This window comes from Nasonia vitripennis, chromosome 2, assembly GCF_009193385.2.
Source record: "Nasonia vitripennis strain AsymCx chromosome 2, Nvit_psr_1.1, whole genome shotgun sequence".
Lineage (NCBI taxonomy): Eukaryota > Metazoa > Arthropoda > Insecta > Hymenoptera > Pteromalidae > Nasonia > Nasonia vitripennis.
The window spans coordinates 31,519,832-31,536,658 of record NC_045758.1 but is presented as its reverse complement, the minus strand read 5'-3'; the positions used below and the strand labels follow the sequence as shown (position 1 = coordinate 31,536,658).

General features: G+C 45.8%; 4 protein-coding genes across 9 annotated transcripts in view; 1 reads left to right on the top strand and 3 right to left on the bottom strand.

Annotated features, from left to right (window-relative positions):
- The first annotated feature begins 59 nt into the window (after nt 1-59).
- Nucleotides 60-3,820, top strand: LOC100121594 (peptidyl-prolyl cis-trans isomerase). Of its 2 annotated transcripts, none has more exons than XM_001605153.6 (3): nt 60-1,006; nt 2,363-2,716; nt 3,211-3,820. In XM_001605153.6, the coding sequence occupies exons 1-3, from the start codon at nt 782-784 to the stop codon at nt 3,286-3,288; spliced, it is 657 nt and encodes a 218-aa protein (XP_001605203.1). In that variant the 5' UTR covers nt 60-781; the 3' UTR covers nt 3,289-3,820. The 2 variants fall into 2 exon arrangements, with proteins under 2 accessions (XP_001605203.1, XP_031780396.1); XM_031924536.2 differs by lacking the exon at nt 60-1,006 and adding an exon at nt 1,059-2,279 and having other exon boundaries at nt 3,211-3,819.
- A 51-nt stretch (nt 3,821-3,871) lies between these two features.
- The window catches only part of LOC100121612, a 59,675-nt gene continuing 46,719 nt past the window's right edge, over nt 3,872-16,827 (bottom strand). For all 5 annotated transcript variants that reach the window (XM_008206728.4, XM_031924534.2, XM_016982209.3 and 2 more), the window contains 5 exons: nt 10,350-10,705; nt 9,221-9,553; nt 8,682-9,103; nt 8,046-8,391; nt 3,872-7,533 (listed from right to left, as the gene is read on the bottom strand). In XM_008206728.4, the coding sequence (XP_008204950.1) occupies nt 7,243-7,533; nt 8,046-8,391; nt 8,682-9,103; nt 9,221-9,553; nt 10,350-10,595 (1,638 nt within the window). In that variant the 5' untranslated portion in view covers nt 10,596-10,705 and the 3' untranslated portion in view covers nt 3,872-7,242. The remainder of the gene's footprint in view (nt 7,534-8,045; nt 8,392-8,681; nt 9,104-9,220; nt 9,554-10,349; nt 10,706-16,827) is intronic.
- LOC100121630 (antimicrobial peptide defensin 2-3) lies at nt 14,173-14,826 on the bottom strand. The gene is given in 3 exon segments (NM_001293565.1): nt 14,173-14,500; nt 14,577-14,609; nt 14,736-14,826. Coding segments are annotated over 3 exon segments (312 nt in total). The 3' UTR covers nt 14,173-14,312.
- Nucleotides 15,271-15,886, bottom strand: LOC103315848 (defensin-2-like). The gene is given in 3 exon segments (NM_001293571.1): nt 15,271-15,585; nt 15,660-15,719; nt 15,796-15,886. Coding segments are annotated over 3 exon segments (321 nt in total). The 3' UTR covers nt 15,271-15,415.

Sequence of the window (16,827 nt, the reverse complement as noted above, 5' to 3'; positions counted from 1 at the left end):
GGGGGGAGGCATATATATAGCCGCGAGTCGCGCGAGAGTTTACATACTCGTGTTAGTTGTTCTGTATCCGTAGAACTTGGAATGTCAGAAGATACTGAGGTTCTTAAAAAACGCCTTGTTAAGGCCACAAGTAGCGCCACGGAATACACACAATATCCCATTAGGCGGTCAAAATTGGAACTATCTCATTGGTGGCGGATCTCGCTAGTTACTAGTTGTTGGTCTATTCATGGGGGCTTTGTCGTTTACTCGTTTTGAATGAGAAATAGAGTCGTGACACTTGTGCGATTCATAATTGTATATAACCCTTCACGCACAGGTTCATTACATTACACAGGTCGATTAACATATCCAATATCACCCCCTAAACGTTCAACAAAAATCCTCACTTCAAACTTTCGCGGCTCTAATCGATCCTCCGTCCCGATAGGCCGTGTATCTCCCGACTCTCGACCAATCCCGATCTCCCTCCGAACGGAACTCTCGTATTTACGTAACACCCCGATCTCTCCCCCTACTATACTCCATCAGCAGCGGCGAAACACGTGCTAATCGTCGTCGGCACTCGGTGTACCTCTGTTCTACCAAAAATACACCCCCTGCTACCCTCATCGCTCAAAGAAAAACAAGAACACGAGTTTTCCCGTACACGCACGCGTCAGTCAGAACAGGAGGAAGAACGAGACGAGAGAGAGTGAGAGAGAGAGAGAAACAAGTGTATCTAGAGTGTGCGAGTGCGCGCAGTGTCTATACACGCGACTATACAGCTCGTTGGTGAAAAATGGCGTTGGCATCGATCTGCCGGCGGCTGACAATTGATTCGACCTTCAGCCGAGCGAATCTACAGGCTGCACACTCGGCAGCCGCTGCCCGGACGAGTAACAGCGGTAGCTTGTTCGCGAGTTCGATCAGGACCTTTGCCCAAGCAGCCGAGAAGATGGGCCTACCTCGTGTCTTCTTCGACATGACGGCTGACAACAAGCCCGTCGGTCGCATTGTCATGGAGGTTGGTTTTCTTCTCACATATAATTTTTTATTTTCGTTTTCGATTTATACCGCGTACACGGTAGTTTACCGCGTATTTTCGAGATGTAGGTTATGATCTCTCTTCGGTTGCGCTTATCTCCGGCTTTCGCCGAGGGGCGACTTCCGGTGCCGTTTGCGCGCAGATTTTTTGAATTTCGGTTTCGCGCACTTTTTCCTCTCCTCGCAAGCAGAAGCTTTTCGCTCTCGAGGGAAGCGCTTTGTTCGCGAAGTGGAGTAGGCAATCTGGAGCGAAAGTTTCGAGTTTGTACCTACTCCTTTTGTTGAAATATCGCGTTAAAGATGCGCGAGGTTATTTATAATTCATTAGAGCTTCGCAGCGCGCATTTTCTAAAACGCTCCGATTTGTTAATTTAAATAAATAATCACGTATTTCTCGATTGTGAATAATCCTCCCTTCGACTTACCAACGAAAGTTTTGATTATTACGCTAATCACTGGATTCGATCAGCCCAAGGTGGTGTTGAGCTTTGAAACGTTCTTTACATAATTACTTTCTAATCAGAGCGCGAGCTTGCAAACTTGCGCTTGTTAAAAACTTTGCCCACACATGTGATTGCAGGTTTTAGAAACGGAATATAAAATTCTGTCATCAGATCTCGCAACATCTCAGGAATATTTTATAGGCTGTGTACCGTATACACGGAAAAACGTATCCAATCAGGACATTGCATGTCCATATATTTTCTCACAGACTCGGCAATTATTTTAAGTGGGTGTTGTGGCGTATCATCAAAGTCCGCGACTCGTATATTATATTTCACGAATATACTGTACAGTCTTTACATACTCTTTATGCCTCCGAGACACACGTGTGCCAGTTTCTCTCTCTCTCTCTCTCTATTATTGAAGAGGAACTAGACAGTTTTATGAAACTCGATTGGGTCTTGAATGCAGGTGTGAGAATAACAGTAGTGTGGGCCTTTGTGCAGCAGTAGCAGCAGCAGCAGCAGCAGCAGCAGCAGCTGACCCTGTCCTCAAAATGCTATTTCCTTCTTTAAACTGCACTGAAGGAGGTCAAGTACCATTACTCCGGCTAATCTTGACTCGTTAAAATTCTTTGCCATTGTTACACGTATACGTGTAACGTGTCGTCGATGTGTCCGACGATTTAATTATCTTATGTGCGCGCTTCGGCCTCACACACGTGTCTCAGCCAAGGAAAATAGAGGATGTCCCTTATCTCATCATCGCTTATTCCCAATATATCGATTCCCGCCTGCATCGAGCGTAATGTAATTGCTTCCCGAGCTATAGCATACGTCCTCGCGATATATAGCCCACGAATCTCAAGGTTGATTCCTGAACCGATTTTCAGCTCCGCACCGACGTGGCTCCGAAGACGGCGGAGAACTTCCGGGCCTTGTGCACCGGCGACAAGGGCTTCGGCTACAAGGGCAGCAGCTTCCACCGGGTCATCCCGAACTTCATGTGCCAGGGAGGCGACTTCACGAACCACAACGGCACCGGAGGCAAGTCCATCTACGGCACCAAGTTCGAGGACGAGAACTTCCAGCTGAAGCATACCGAGCCCGGTATTCTGTCGATGGCCAACGCTGGGCCCAACACCAACGGCTCGCAGTTCTTCATCACCTGCGTCAAGACCAATTGGCTGGACGGCAAGCACGTGGTCTTTGGAAAGGTCGTCGAGGGCATGGAGGTCGTTAGGAAGGTGAGAAACTCAAAAACTGTACGACAGTTGTGCAGCAAGTCGGAATTGACGCGTTTAAAACGATATCGTCCCCTGCGAGAATTTTTTGCAGCTGCAGTCGCCGCAGCCGCTACGAAAATAGACGCGACGCCGCGCACGCGTTACATACTCTCTGTACGTGTAATTCGATAGCCGGCCGGTCTGCGCTATTGCGATCATTATTTCGGATAGTATAGACTGCTTCCGGGCGTTAATTACATCGCTCGCAGTACACAGTCGTGATTTTTAAAAATCGTTGTAAGAAACTGCCGTACTCATTACATCGATTTTTTTCTCGAAGTCGTGCAATAAAAATCGTTCCTATACGAGCAGCCAAAGTTTCGACATTACCCTCAACCGCGACCGCATACGCAGCGCGCACACGGCGGCGGCAGTCGAGCGAATCTAAAATAGTCTCGAATTGCAGCAATTTGATACAGCGTCCGATCTAATCAGCATTTTCATTCTAATTCAAGCTGGAGGCAATGGGCTCGCAGAGTGGCAAGACATCCAAGAAGATCGTGGTGCAGGACTGCGGCGAGATCAAGTCGTAAAAAGGACGCGCACAGAGTCATATCAAGCCGGAAAGCTCGAGTGTGAGAACGCAGCCAGTGGATTCATCCTCGTCATCATATCCGCCTCGCCTCTCGCTTGGGATCTCATGACATTGCGTCGACTTATTCGTTGACCTTCTTTCCTGATTTAGCCCCGAGCTCAAACGTTATGAGCACTGTATCCACGAGTATATCTATATGCATATACGATACGCGACTCTCCTTCTGGAGCTTTGAGCGGAGGAGACGCGAAAAAGCACATAATGCACATGTACGGCGTGAACGAGCACAGAATCTATATCCGAAGCAGCATTTATGAGAGACAGAGAAGCTTATATACTATCCATTTCCGGTGTATCGATTTTCTTTACTCTGTATGTCCTAAATAGTGCATTTTTTTCATAACTTGTTTTCGATACGTTGCGTCGCACTCTTCTCGGTTTCTGCGGATATGCGTATAGGCGAAGAGTGTGGCGGTAACGATCAATGTTAGTATCAATTTCTACGAAATAAAGTTGTTTTCAAAAACCACCGTCTGACTTACTAGGACTTACGCGGGGGATGATAAATAAAAGACGCTTGCTTCCAACATTCAAGATTTATTTTGGGCAACATTTGGTAATTCTTCTGTACTTTTTTTAATGTTACTTAATACAGATGAGTCGGATCTAGCGATAACATCGATATCTCTACGATTCGTGATAGGTGTACGTCGTCGTAATGCCGTCCTGTGCACCTTCGCGCGATACAACTATTCGATTTTAGAATATGCAGCTAAACCGCACCGTCCGGCGACGCGTGCCACTTATATAATGAGTTAAAATCACGCAAGTAGCGCGCAAAGATGTGAAAATTTGGTGACTTTTCAATGTTATATAAGCATAGTTTGATTGACGCTTTTTATATATTATCGTACGTAATACTCGAGGAATAAACGAAACAACTCCATCGTCGTAATCATAGACTATTTTGATTTTCAAAATCGTCGAAATTTCACTTTAACATTCTGTTATACAAACGAAACCGTATTAGAAGCTTTATATACACGACAGCGTTATAGCGGAAAAATTTAAAAACTCGGCATAACACGATTTTTATCTGAAATACCAGCACTGCATACACCGGAAAATATTTTCTCTCCTCTCTAAGTATAATCGATCACCAAATATTAGCATCGATGCCGCAGCTCTCGGTATATATTATCCTTGTAAAATTGTTCAAGGCGACAAAGCAAATATATTATGTATGTCAAGCCGGCGCGCAGTAAAAGCGCCGAGCGCAATTTTCAAAATCAATAATCGAGATGTGAAGGGTTTCGCGTAAAAAAACCTTCGCTCTCTCTCTCTCTCTCTCTCTCTCTCTCTCTCTCTCTCCCACCTTATCTGGTATAATTATATTGCTGATTGCGTTTTTCTCTCACTTTCTCTCCAATGCTCTTAACTTCCTCCAATCGTCGCAGCGCTGCACTGGAGCAAATTACTTTTTCTCAAAAAGATTCAATTTCGACGGACGCGTGTATAAGCGCCGTTTTCAATTTCCGTTTTTCTTTCGATCTCTCGTTCTCGTGCGTTCGATTCGAGGAATTCCAATCGCCCGAGTAGGCGAAACGTGAAACGACGTGCTCTCTCGCGTATGTATGCGTGTATAGCAGCTCTGATGCGCTGCAACGATGCGGAAATCTGCGATTATTACGCAATCGGGCGATTATCCGTTTGTCAATCGGTGGCCATAGCGCCGAGAGGAACATTCAAAGCGATTCAGTGTCAAATTTATTTACAGTTTTGCATCGCGACGAGCTCATTGCGCGCTCGCTTCTTTTTCTCTTCTTTTCATCGCGAGCCTCCGATGCGTCAAGTTTATGTAATTTCAAGAGAAAATATCGTGGGCTATTGTTTTCCGATTAATTATATGCGTGCGATGATTAACGAGCGAAGTTTCAGCTGATCGTTATTAAAAGTTTCGAACGGCTCGACGAGGCGTAAACCGGAGTTATATCCGCAAGGCAAAAACTAAAGAGTTATTATTAACTTTTTGTGCATCCGAGGCTGCGCGAGGAAGTTTTCTTAATATATACATACACACACGCAATCTTCGCTTCTGATGCTGTATATACGCCGATAACTACACTCGCTTAAACGATATATAGTGTGTAACGATTACTGCACTTTTCTGCATTTTTTCTTCTCTTACTAACGATTGTCTATACATTCATAAAGGTGGTCCGTAATTTTTATTTTTGTTTTTCCAACTTCCATCGAGAAGAATTACATTTTACATCGTTCTATGTCGCTGAACTAAGTCGAACATGTAGATGCCTATTCGTCGGTATATGATACCGAGATTTGAACGAAGAGACTATAGAACGCACATAAATTTGATACCTCGAAAAGCGGGAAATAAATAAATAAACGTAATATATCATGTATGTATACTTAAAATTAATTAACAAAGGAACTTGTATACAGCTAAAATTTATATCGAGGACACGCTAGACTAGACACATTTCTCTTGAAAAAAGCGCGCTTTCTACAATTTCTTATACACAATACACACGCAACGACGACTTTGATCCTTGCGATCAGCACAACTGTTTTAAAAATGAAATTTGGAACCGCCGCACCGTTATATGCACCGTCGGATCATACAAGTATATGATGATAATAATTACACACTATATGGAGCTCGATAAGCGCCTCTTGATAAACGCTCACGCGAATTACAGAATTATTTCTTAATAAAATTGTCAACATATAATTATTATAAGTCAATATTACATATACAAACGTCGCGGGTCATGGTATAATGGGGCTGGTATATTGTATAATTTTTGGTATGTATTGAGGTACCGGGAAACAGGGGGTAAAATTTTCTCCGAACCATCGAATCATTATTCGCAACATTTATAAATTTGATTATGATATAGTTATATTACACAAGTTACCTGCTGCTTTATTATTGTTAGATATTTATTGGAATTATGCGCGGATATCCCCCTTCGACCAGCGAAGGCAGATTATATAATCGTTTTTTTTTTTCGTTCCTGTTTTCTCTGAGTTTATTCCGTTATATCCTGGCTTATTACGCTGCACCTCATAGAATTCCTTTACACTTATATTTTTCTCTGCAAACATGCTTCTTGTTATATCTCTCGTCGTTATTATTATTTTTTTATCTTGTTTTTTCTCGTTAAGTCATCTGAGTTTTCTTTACGCTACAAAAAATAATTTATCACTATTGGAGCGGGTCTCACCGTCTCGAGGTTCTAGGCGATTTACAGTTTTTTTTTGTTTGCTCACATATACACGCTTTGCAATAGAGATTTGATTTATACACGATTACAACCTTACTATCTCACCTTGACTCTTTTTTTTCCGCGCGACACTGTTGCGTATTTTCTCGCTCGAGTATACATAGTGGGATTAGCAAGTCGAGATTCGACGAAACGATTTCATGTGCGTATTTGTTTGAATCACAGAAATATACGGTACGGCCTACCATAACGAAAAACACGTTGTCATATTTTTGTCGGTCAAAAAGAACTAAAAATATACATATGGAAGCAAAGCATAATTCATCCGCAGTTCCATCGAATCTCCATTGCAGTGCCCTGAGCAATCGGCTCGTGTCTCTTCGATCGGCGAGTGTTTAAATAGTGTATAGTCGAGTGCTTGACTTTTTGGCTCAGTATCTCTGTATAAAACTTAATTATATATTAACGTTCGCTCGCCCCTGCGATATCAGCAAGCATTTTATATAGCGAAGGCAAACACCCATGTATATTCTATATATTGCCCTCCGACGAGAAAACCAAAGAATAGAGTATACAAAGACGATCTCTCTCTCTCTCTCTCTCTCTCCCTCTCTCGCAAATCTCCGTCACGTATTATATAATATATAACGCAAGATTCAATTAAAGCGAATAACCGTTTACGCCCTGACGACATCCCACGGCTTTCACTTGACGAACAGATCTTTGAGTGACGAGCAGATCGAAGGCTCGCAGGAATCGGTCTGCTCGTCCTCTTTGCCGGCGTTACCGGTTCCCGAGGTGGCGCTGCCGGCGCTTGAGGCGTTGCCACCGGTAAACCAGGCCGCCACTTTACCGGCGGGCCCAGCTGAGATGCTGCCGCGCAGAGGCTTTCCCGATGGAGATATCGCCGATTTGTTGCTCGAGCTTTCCGAGGCCTCGCTGGACTCGCCGGTGACGCCGCTGCGCAGGAACTCCTCGATGGCGTTGCCCAGGACCTGCAAACGTGTGATTTATAATAAACGCGTGTGAATACGGGGACCCGATCGACAATATGCGTTTCTTTGGCTGAATCTATTCCGCTATCCGGCAAAATGCCTTATGGGAAATCACTTTTTTTCCTGCGGAAGCGAAAACTCCTTGTGATTTGAAGCACAATCCCGTTTCACCACTGGGTTTCCCCCCCCCCCCCCCCTTCGACGATGTTGTCATTTCTTCTCGCAACTCTCTCGGCAGTACCGTTTCTAGAGGAACCAGCGATAAGAAGCGCGGAATATGGATTTTTCAAGCCGTATGCGCTCCGCGAACTTTAGCGGGAAGAAGGGAAAACTTACGGCGCAGCGTTTGCTTAACGAGAAAACTTTTGCAATTACGTGCGTGAGCGTTTTTCGATCTCATTGTCGTTGCAGCAGTGCAGGGTATACGTGTTAGCTCTAGTTGTCGCGTCTTGGACACCTGAGCACGAATGATGAATTAGCGGCAATCGTGCGTGGATTTCTCGGAGACGTACCTGCGCGTCGACTTTGGTACCGCTGGTGTCGTCCCAGACGACCTTGTGCCTAACCCCCGCGAGCTCGTCCTTGGTCGGCGAGGTCTTGGCGAGGCTGTCCTTGACCGCCTTGACCATCCTCGACTTTTCGAACTTGAAGCTGAGCGTGACCGAGGGCGACTCGACGCTCCTCTGCTTCTTGGCCATCGGCTGGTGCCGCTTGACGAACCACGAGGAGGGCGACATCACCGACGCGTTGTTCGCCTGGCTCAGGCCCCTGAGCAGCGCTGCGGTGCTCGCCTGCTTGCCGTCCCCGCAGCCGTGGAGTATCGACACGTCGAAGCTGTTCGACCGGCTGCTCTTCAGCCTGCGGTTTTACAATGAAAGCGGGATCGTCTAACTTGCGATGCTAATGCTTATATATCTGCTATTATCCTTAATATCTAAGACAAGGTGGCTTCTCTCTAGTGCTGCGTGTACGGGCTCTATATCGAGTCATGTTACTCCTCTGTGGCTCTGTCAGTTGGGGCAGTGGTCCGGCAACTGTTATCGACAAAATCATCGTTAACAGACTGCAGCAATTGGCAGCATGAGCCGAAAGAGAAGCTACCGCGGCGAGAATTCGAGAATATGAATAATTCGTTTAACGCAACTCACCTGTTCCTCTTCTGCTCGATCGTCTTGGCCTGCTTGAGGTCCTTCTCGTCCTCGGCGCCGCACCTGTTAATCTCCGTGGCGGACGAGGTGAGCGAGCTGAGTATCGAGATGAGGTCCGTGTTCGTGCAGACGATCCCCGACTGCTGTGGCGCTCCGGACAGTCCGGACAGTCCGGACCTCGGGGGTACGGGTGGCGGTGGGCCGGTGATCAGGGGTGGACGCGGCGGCATCTCCGAGGCTCGACGACGCGTCGAGGCGGCTCCACCGGGAGTCGGCAGGGACGGGATCGTCGTGAGCGCGAAGTCGGAGTAGCGACGCTGCTGGTACTGGGTGTAGCGCTGGGTCCCCGAGCCGTTGCCCTCCAGGGGCTGGACCTCGCAGACGCGCTCGTGCGACGGGGTCTTCCACATTTTTAGTCGGACCTGCGCCAAGCGATATAGTCGTACACTCATCGACCGCGGCCGCGTTATCAGGCTCGTCGCAGTGTACAATGTAGCCCTCGCGCAGTATACGCAAAAGAGATCGATATATAAAATTACCTTCCTGGCAGCCTTGATCTCGGCGATGTCGTCCATGATGTCGAGCTGGAGGTTGTGGGTGCTGCCGCTGTTGCTCGGCGGTCCCGAGGCGAGTCCCGAGGCCGATTCCCTCCTCGAGCCGAGTATCCTGGTGGCGCCGCCCATGGGAAAGGCGGCGATGGACTCGCGCCTGTTCCTGCCGAAGAGGGTCGGCGGTACCCGGGAGATCGTCACGACCGAGTGCCTCCTGCCGCCAGGCTGCGGTGGCGTCGACTGCGACAGCGTCGCGAGGAAGGCGGCCTCGCGCGGCGACGGTCCCGAGCCCTCGCCGCCCCGCTCGCTCAGCCGGCGCACCTGCGGACGGAGAGAGCGTGTGTTAGTCTGTGTATACCGCGAGTCACGCTACTTTCGATCGCATCGATTGCACGAGCTGCGAGTGTGCCGCGGGGTTAGCGACCGGTGGGAGAGTTTTTTTTTTTACTTTAATTCACAGCCTGAAAGCTCCGCGGTGGCGGGAAAAGTCGAAGGGAACCAGTTTGCCAAATTCTTGATCTCTCTTCTCTCGAGTTTGAAATTAAAAGCGACCTTTAAAGCAGCACTTAAAGCGCCGCGCCATCGGGGACGAATTGCGTCGGACTACTAGATACTTGTCGTTCGAGAATTACGCGTCCCCTTAATCAAACGGCCTTTGAGCTCGAACTTGGCCGCGACTTTTCAATTTCTTTTTTTCAAACGCTTTAAGGAACTTGCACGATGCATTTATGCTCGAAAGCGTTTCCCGGAATCCGCGGATAAATTAATATCTCAAGGGGGAAAGAGCTCGAAAAGTTTAACCGCGAGCGCGGGACACGTTCTATATAAGTTGTTCGCGCTTTTATGTCGGCTCTATAACTTTACTCGAGCGATAAACCCGCGTGCTGTTGAGCGAAATTCGTTAGACGGTCCTGAAATGAAGTATATAACGTTGCTGCGGGGATGAACATTTTAGCGAGCACTTTTGCTTTATTACGAATCGCTATCCCGATTTCGCCTACTTGCCCAGAACTCAATACACCTGACACGTCAGTCATTCACAGATTGGTAAATGTTCCCCGTAAGCCACGTAAATGCCTGCTTTCGGCAAAATCCGGGAAATGAATGGAATACCCACCTGAGAAGCGGTGATGCCGGAGGTGCACTGGGGCGTGGGCAGGGAGTGCTTGCGCGCCTCGCGCCACGGCGAGAGGAGGTACGGATTGAGCGAGGGCGAGTCCGGGTCGAGGCAGCGCGGCGGTGACTCGTTGCGTCGGCGTTCGGCTTCCTCCTCGCCGAGGGTGCTCTCCTCGACGACGATCAGCGGCTCGCCCGCTCCGCCGCTGCCGGACGACAGACTCGACGAGAACGACTGGCGCCTCATCCTGCTGCTGCTGCTGCTGCTGCTGCTACTGGCTGCTCTTTGGGGTAACACTTTTACGGAGGTGGAGCTGACGGTTCGCTGCGAAAACTGGAGGCTGCTGCTCCCTTTCTCTGCAAGAACGAAATGGAAAGCTCAATTTTTACGACAAAGGGTGTGCGTTTATCGCTCGGGACACACAGGGCGGATGTAAAAGTAAAGGGAATGGCTAACGAAATCGTCGCTCGCGTAGACGGACGGCGTAGATTAAGAAAAGAAGCAGCGGCAGATCTGCTGCCGGCATTTGTAGCTCGAGCCGGTACAACTGACCGTTGTGTAGTCCCAGCCTCGCCTATGTAACCCGCGCATGTAATATTCAGGGAGTCGAAAAAAAGCGCTTATCTTTTCAGTTACCGCGACGTGTGTATACGGAGGAATAAAAGGTGCGCTGCTGTCGTTCTTTTTTTTTTTCTTCATAAATTCAAAATTAAGCGCGGGAAATTGCGAAATTGAATAATACAGCGTGTACACCTTTCTCTCGCGGGCGACGTTTCTTTGTTAAATAATCCTCAGCGAGATCACGTATAATAAGCGGTATTTTTTCGTTAAAACATTTTCGCGCTACGCTCTTATATCTATGCTCGCTTTATTTCGCCGTCGGCTAACTGCTCTCTTCGGTGAAAAGCTACGACCAATAAGATCATTCCTTCTTGTCGCTGCCTCGCGGGGAAATTCGCTTTTATTATTCAGAGTCACAGTCCCACGCGTCGTCGTCGCCGGAAACATCTCGCTGGCAATAACGCAGGCGTGTCTTTTATATTGGCTTCGCTTATTTTTTCTCTGCAGTTTCGACAAATATTTCGAATTCACTCCGAGAAATGGGAATTAGCTAGTCAGCGTTTCTTTGATTGTTCACGCGAAATTCGCTTTTCGAACGGGGATAGTCACGCGCGTGGTCAGAGGTCGGAGAGCTGCGCTTTCCGTTAACTCCGAACCGAAGCGATGATTCGATTCCGCCAGTTGAACCTCTGTCGATAATATAATTCGCTGCGCGAGTTGTACATACTATTCGGTGCGGCATATGCAAATAGTAAACTTCGTATTTTATCGGAGAACAAGCGAGCGTAAATACTTTGCATCAACTGCAGACGAAGTCCCTCTTCGCGCGCAGGGTATATATATACGTTGTAACGAATCGAGCGCAGTGGCGCACGTCGAATTAATAACAATTAGCATAAACGCAAACTAATTGCGGCTCCTGCCGTCGAGTCGCGCTTAATCATCTCGTCGGGGCATTAATCACCGAATCACTCTTCATCACCTGGTGTAAGTCTTCCCGTAATACCTGTGCGTTTTACGAGAGGAAAAATGAGCGGTCACTCGACGTTTCTTTATTATTTGTTCAGATGAGCAGCCGAGACGAGGTGACTCGGAGAAAGAAGCTTCTCCATCTTTTAATGGATGACTGGTGGTTTTTCCTGCTCCGCAAGTGGATACACTCGTAAATATTAAGTAGTGGAGGTGAGAGAGTTTGATCGTTTGTATACGAGTGTAGAGAGAGAGAGAGAGAGAGGAAGCTCGAGTTTATTTGTGGAAAATTGTCTCTTTTTTTGTTATTAGTGAAAATTCGATTAATCATAGGTGGCACATGTGCGCTTTTACGTTTCCTCCAACGCTATCTAAGAAAATTGTAAATACATAGAAGTGCGGCACCAATTCCGAAACTGCCTTTTGTTGCTCTTGCTCTTTTGTACCCACAGTAAATGAGAACACTATAGACGAAGAAAAACGGTTATTCCTCTCTAGGGCTGACCAAACAGACAACGAGAGAGTAGCTGCGTCCCTCCCTCCTTCTTCAGAAAAACCTCTCGGCCTATATTCAGGCCAACTGCATCTTTTAAGCTCCTCTGAAATATTCAAGCCGTTAATTTGCGGTCGTCTCTCGAGAGTTTGACGAAAGGATACGCGCAGGGACTGTCGATGAATCTAGAGAAAAAGAGAGCTTCGCTCGCTACGTACTACTACTGCATCGATCGAATGCGGATGTTTGTCGGAAACGAAGTGGGTGTTTTATCAGGCACTGTTTATTCCCAAGCCGGGACGTACGTGTGTACAGCGGAAATGAAGAAAGAGATCTCGGGGTAAATTTAATCGTTGATCTACGCGGCTATTCGACCGCGAGCTTGCAGGGGGAATATAACGCGCGGACAAAGTTTCGCGCGCCGGTATAAAATAAAACTGCTGTTTTATGTGTTTTTGTGTGTGTGTGTGTGTGTGAAACTTTTTGTCGGAGTTTGACTTTGAAATCGAAGAAAAAAGGAGGGAGGAGGGGGATGCCAACTACGTACTGTTTGCGCGCTCTATTTTCTCGAGCTTAAGGCAAGTGTTCTTGATGCAGTTTACGGCGGGCCAACTTACGATCGCAAGCTCGCACGTGTAGAAGTAAGTGTATAGGAGTAGTGGGAATGCATAGTAGAGCGTGATGGAGTTCGGCGATGAAATCACTGGGTGAAATTCGAGTTGACCTGATATAAACGTAGCCGGTCAACCCATGATATTCGAGTAATCTCTTTTTATAACGATTTTAGCAATGGATAATAGAGGTGTATCGTTAAAAGTTATTACTTGGAATCGTACGAAACATTTAGGATTTTAGCGACAAATTTATGGCCCACTAAAATTTGTCCACCAAATTACTTACTGAGGCCGTAAACCGGGTCGTCGTAAACGTCGAGAGTCGCTACGTAAGTACTGGCGAGTAGGGTGCAGATAGCGAAAACAATCAGAACCTTCATTTTCCACCGAAGCTGTGAGTTCTGTTCTTTTTTAGTTCGAAAGTAGCTCGTCCCACAAGTGCACGTCGCGCTTTTTACACCGAATGTCAGACGAAAAGGGTTACGAATAATCTACAATATATTGCACAAGAAAATCTTTAAGAGTAGAACAAAACGCAGAATAGAGAATATCGCATTTACGACGGGTATACGAGAAATTCGCACGGCAGAATTTGTATATAAAGCGACTCCGCAGTGCATGTTCGATCACGGAACGCATTTCTTTATACCCGACCTTGTGCGGCACTTCTCCGCTCTTTACATTCGGTATTTTTAATATATTCGTGTCCGATGAAAAGCATCAATAATTGCTAAGCTTATTAAAAATGGAAATAATATAACCTGTATATATGGAAAAGAGAAATACGTCTCTGAATAGCGAAGGGAAACGTTGCTTTCGGTATTATCTGTATTGTCAGATATAAAGCGAAATGCCATTTTAAGACTCGAAGTATTTTCAACGAGGTTTGAATTCGAATTCAAAGGCACTCCACCTTAGGGGAGCTTTTGTTCAATATTAGTTTCTGCTTCAAGATATTTCGGTCTATTGTGTCCTTAACTTTTTCCGCCTTCGATTTCTCGAAATTCGTGAAAAGAACTACGTTATTTTGCCTCTCAAAGATCTATCAGAAGATTAAATCGAAAGCAATTTTTCAGCGGTCGCATTATTCTTCTTCTCGTACTCTAGGGTTACTTTGTATGAATTTTAAGAAGCTGTATATTTATGGGTGAAAAATGGAAATAGCATCTGCAGTAACGTGATGTGCTATTTTTCTCGGTATTTATTTCATACTTTTGTGTCATTGTTAAAGTAAACGTAAATAAACATTGTGCTCGTTACAAAAAAGCACCTATACATGCAACTAATTCATTCTAATTCTAATGCCAAAGAGTAATTGCTCTGGTGTTAATCGTGACATTCACAGTTTCCGTTCTTGCAAGTTCCACCTTTGCGATTCTGGGCTAAGCACCTGACCGCGCTGGCCGAGTCGTTCGGCGAGATCCACGCACTCTTGAAGGACAGGACGTCGCAGGTGAAACGACGAGCTCTGGTAGAGGGCTGCTCGAGATCGAGGTTTCCGTCGTAGGATAGTTCTATAGGGAAGATTTATTGTTTAAACAAAGTTTCTTGCGAAGAGACTTTAAAATTATTGCTGTTCGGAGGACTTACCACGGACATCCTGGCCGAGCCGGCTCTCGCCATCTGATAAATAGGAGAAGTTTAAAAAGTTAGAGCATTGAAAATAATTATCCTCGGGACTGCGCGAAACGTTTACGATTTTAACGACTAATTTGCAGGACAATAAAAAGCGCCCACTAAATTACTTACCGAAGTTAACCGGACCGTCGTAAACGTCGAGACTAGCTCCGTAAGCACTGGCGACTAGCGCGGAGACTGCGAAAACCGTCAGGAACTTCATGTTTCAAGAGAGTTGAGTTTGGCTTATGGCGTAGTTATCGCGAGAAACTTAAAATTCCGACTGATGCCTCTCCCAGATTCGCTGCTCTTTTTTATACCAAAATTGTTGTTAAGGAAGTAAGACACATTTTCCTCCTTCACTAAGCAGTCGTGGTTTGAGATGTGGAATTTGCATCTCTGGGGAATCCAGCGTTGTATGACAATATCTGGAGAAGTGGAGCTCATAATTATCACACTGTCTCGCGAAAATCAATGTGTAATGAAGTATAATGACGCGTAGCCGAGCGCACTGCCAATGTTGCGGAAAATCAAACGATAATCACTACAGCAGCTATAATCAAGACGTCGAATTTGAAATTCAATGAAGCCACGCCGCAGCGCGTAAAAGCTGATCTAGCGACTATTCTCAGCTAAAAATAGTCTTCGATAATAGGTGTTGATTTCGTTTGCTTTGTATCAAAGTCGTTTATTAAATAAAACTATACATTACAGTAAATAGTATCTTACATATAACGCATCTCAACAAAATCATGCTTTAACATAGCGGCAGTGATAAAACTAATTCATTCATGTAGTTTATTTTAATTCTATCATCGGCAGACGCAGTCTCCGTTCTTGCACTTTCCTCCCTTGCGACGCTGGGCTAGACACCTGACGGCACAGGCCGAGTGATTCGGCGAGACCCACATGCTCTTGAAGGACAAGACGTCGCAGGTGAAGCGACGAGCTCTGAAAGAGGGCTGCTCTACGAGGGTCAGGTCTACGAAAGATTTGTTTTTTGCGTTGAATTTTTCTGTAAAGGTACTTTGAGATTTTTTCGTTTAGCAAGCTTACCACTTAAGTCCCGATGATCGAGTTGAAATTGGGCCTCCACGCTCGTGAGGGTTTCGTCATCTATAATAAACGAGAGATCGAAAATCTACAAATTCCAACTGCTTCAGTATAGCTATATCCTCTAAATTATACTTACCAAAATAAACCGGACCATCGAAAACGCCGAGACTCGCTCCGTAAGCACTGGCGACTAGCGCGCAGACAGCGAGAGCCACGAGGACCTTCATTTCTTCAGAGAGTCGAATCTAGCTCTTCTCGTAAAAAGCTTCGAAAGGTGACTGATACCACTTACGGAAGTGCTATTCTTTTTTATACAAAAATCCTCGTAGAGGAAGCGCGACTTACTTTCCTCCTTCGGCCATGATTCGAATAAGAAATTGGCTTCGCTGGGAAATCCTCATACATAGAGAAGCGCAGCTTATGCACTGTCTCTCGAGCATCGCAACACATTGATGATCGGAGTGATAGTTAATGTATCGAATTGATAACGTACCGTTGTGTATAGACGGCTAATACTGCGGTAAATCAAATCGCTATACTAGAGAATCCCTCTTTGTGTGCGTGTTATATGCCGCTAATGATGTTGGCTTGCATTTACTGCTGACTTGACGTCAAGTCTTGAGCACTAGCTGACATGCGATAATGAATTATTGGAAAAGTATCACCGATCTTATCGGTATTGTAGGGAAATGATGAACGAATTCGTAAACTTGCGGAGTAAGATTTTTACTAGAATAACTCGTTCATGCGATTAGGCTTTTTTTTCGATTTTATTCTATTGAAGCATTTTTAAAAATTTATTCACGAATTACGATTCGATAAAGTATAATTTTATCTTATAGATTCGTGTCAAAAAGAGTGAAATACAGCAATTTATTTTTACGATAGACACGCTGCTCTATATCCTAGATTTGACTTATGCATGAGAGGCTTGATACGAAGTGTCACGCCTTTCGATTTATACAAGGCGAAAAATCCATGTGTCAGAGTTTTTAGCATTACAGGCGATCATTCTCTTGAATGTTCACTTGGCCGTGTTCGATCGTCTGGTTCTCGCATGGCCAAATGCATCGACAACGTCTCTACCAATAAAGTCGACATCGCAAAAGGATGATGGAACAAACGAATCTGCTGCTTTACGATGTATGGACTTTTTCATTCGTATATC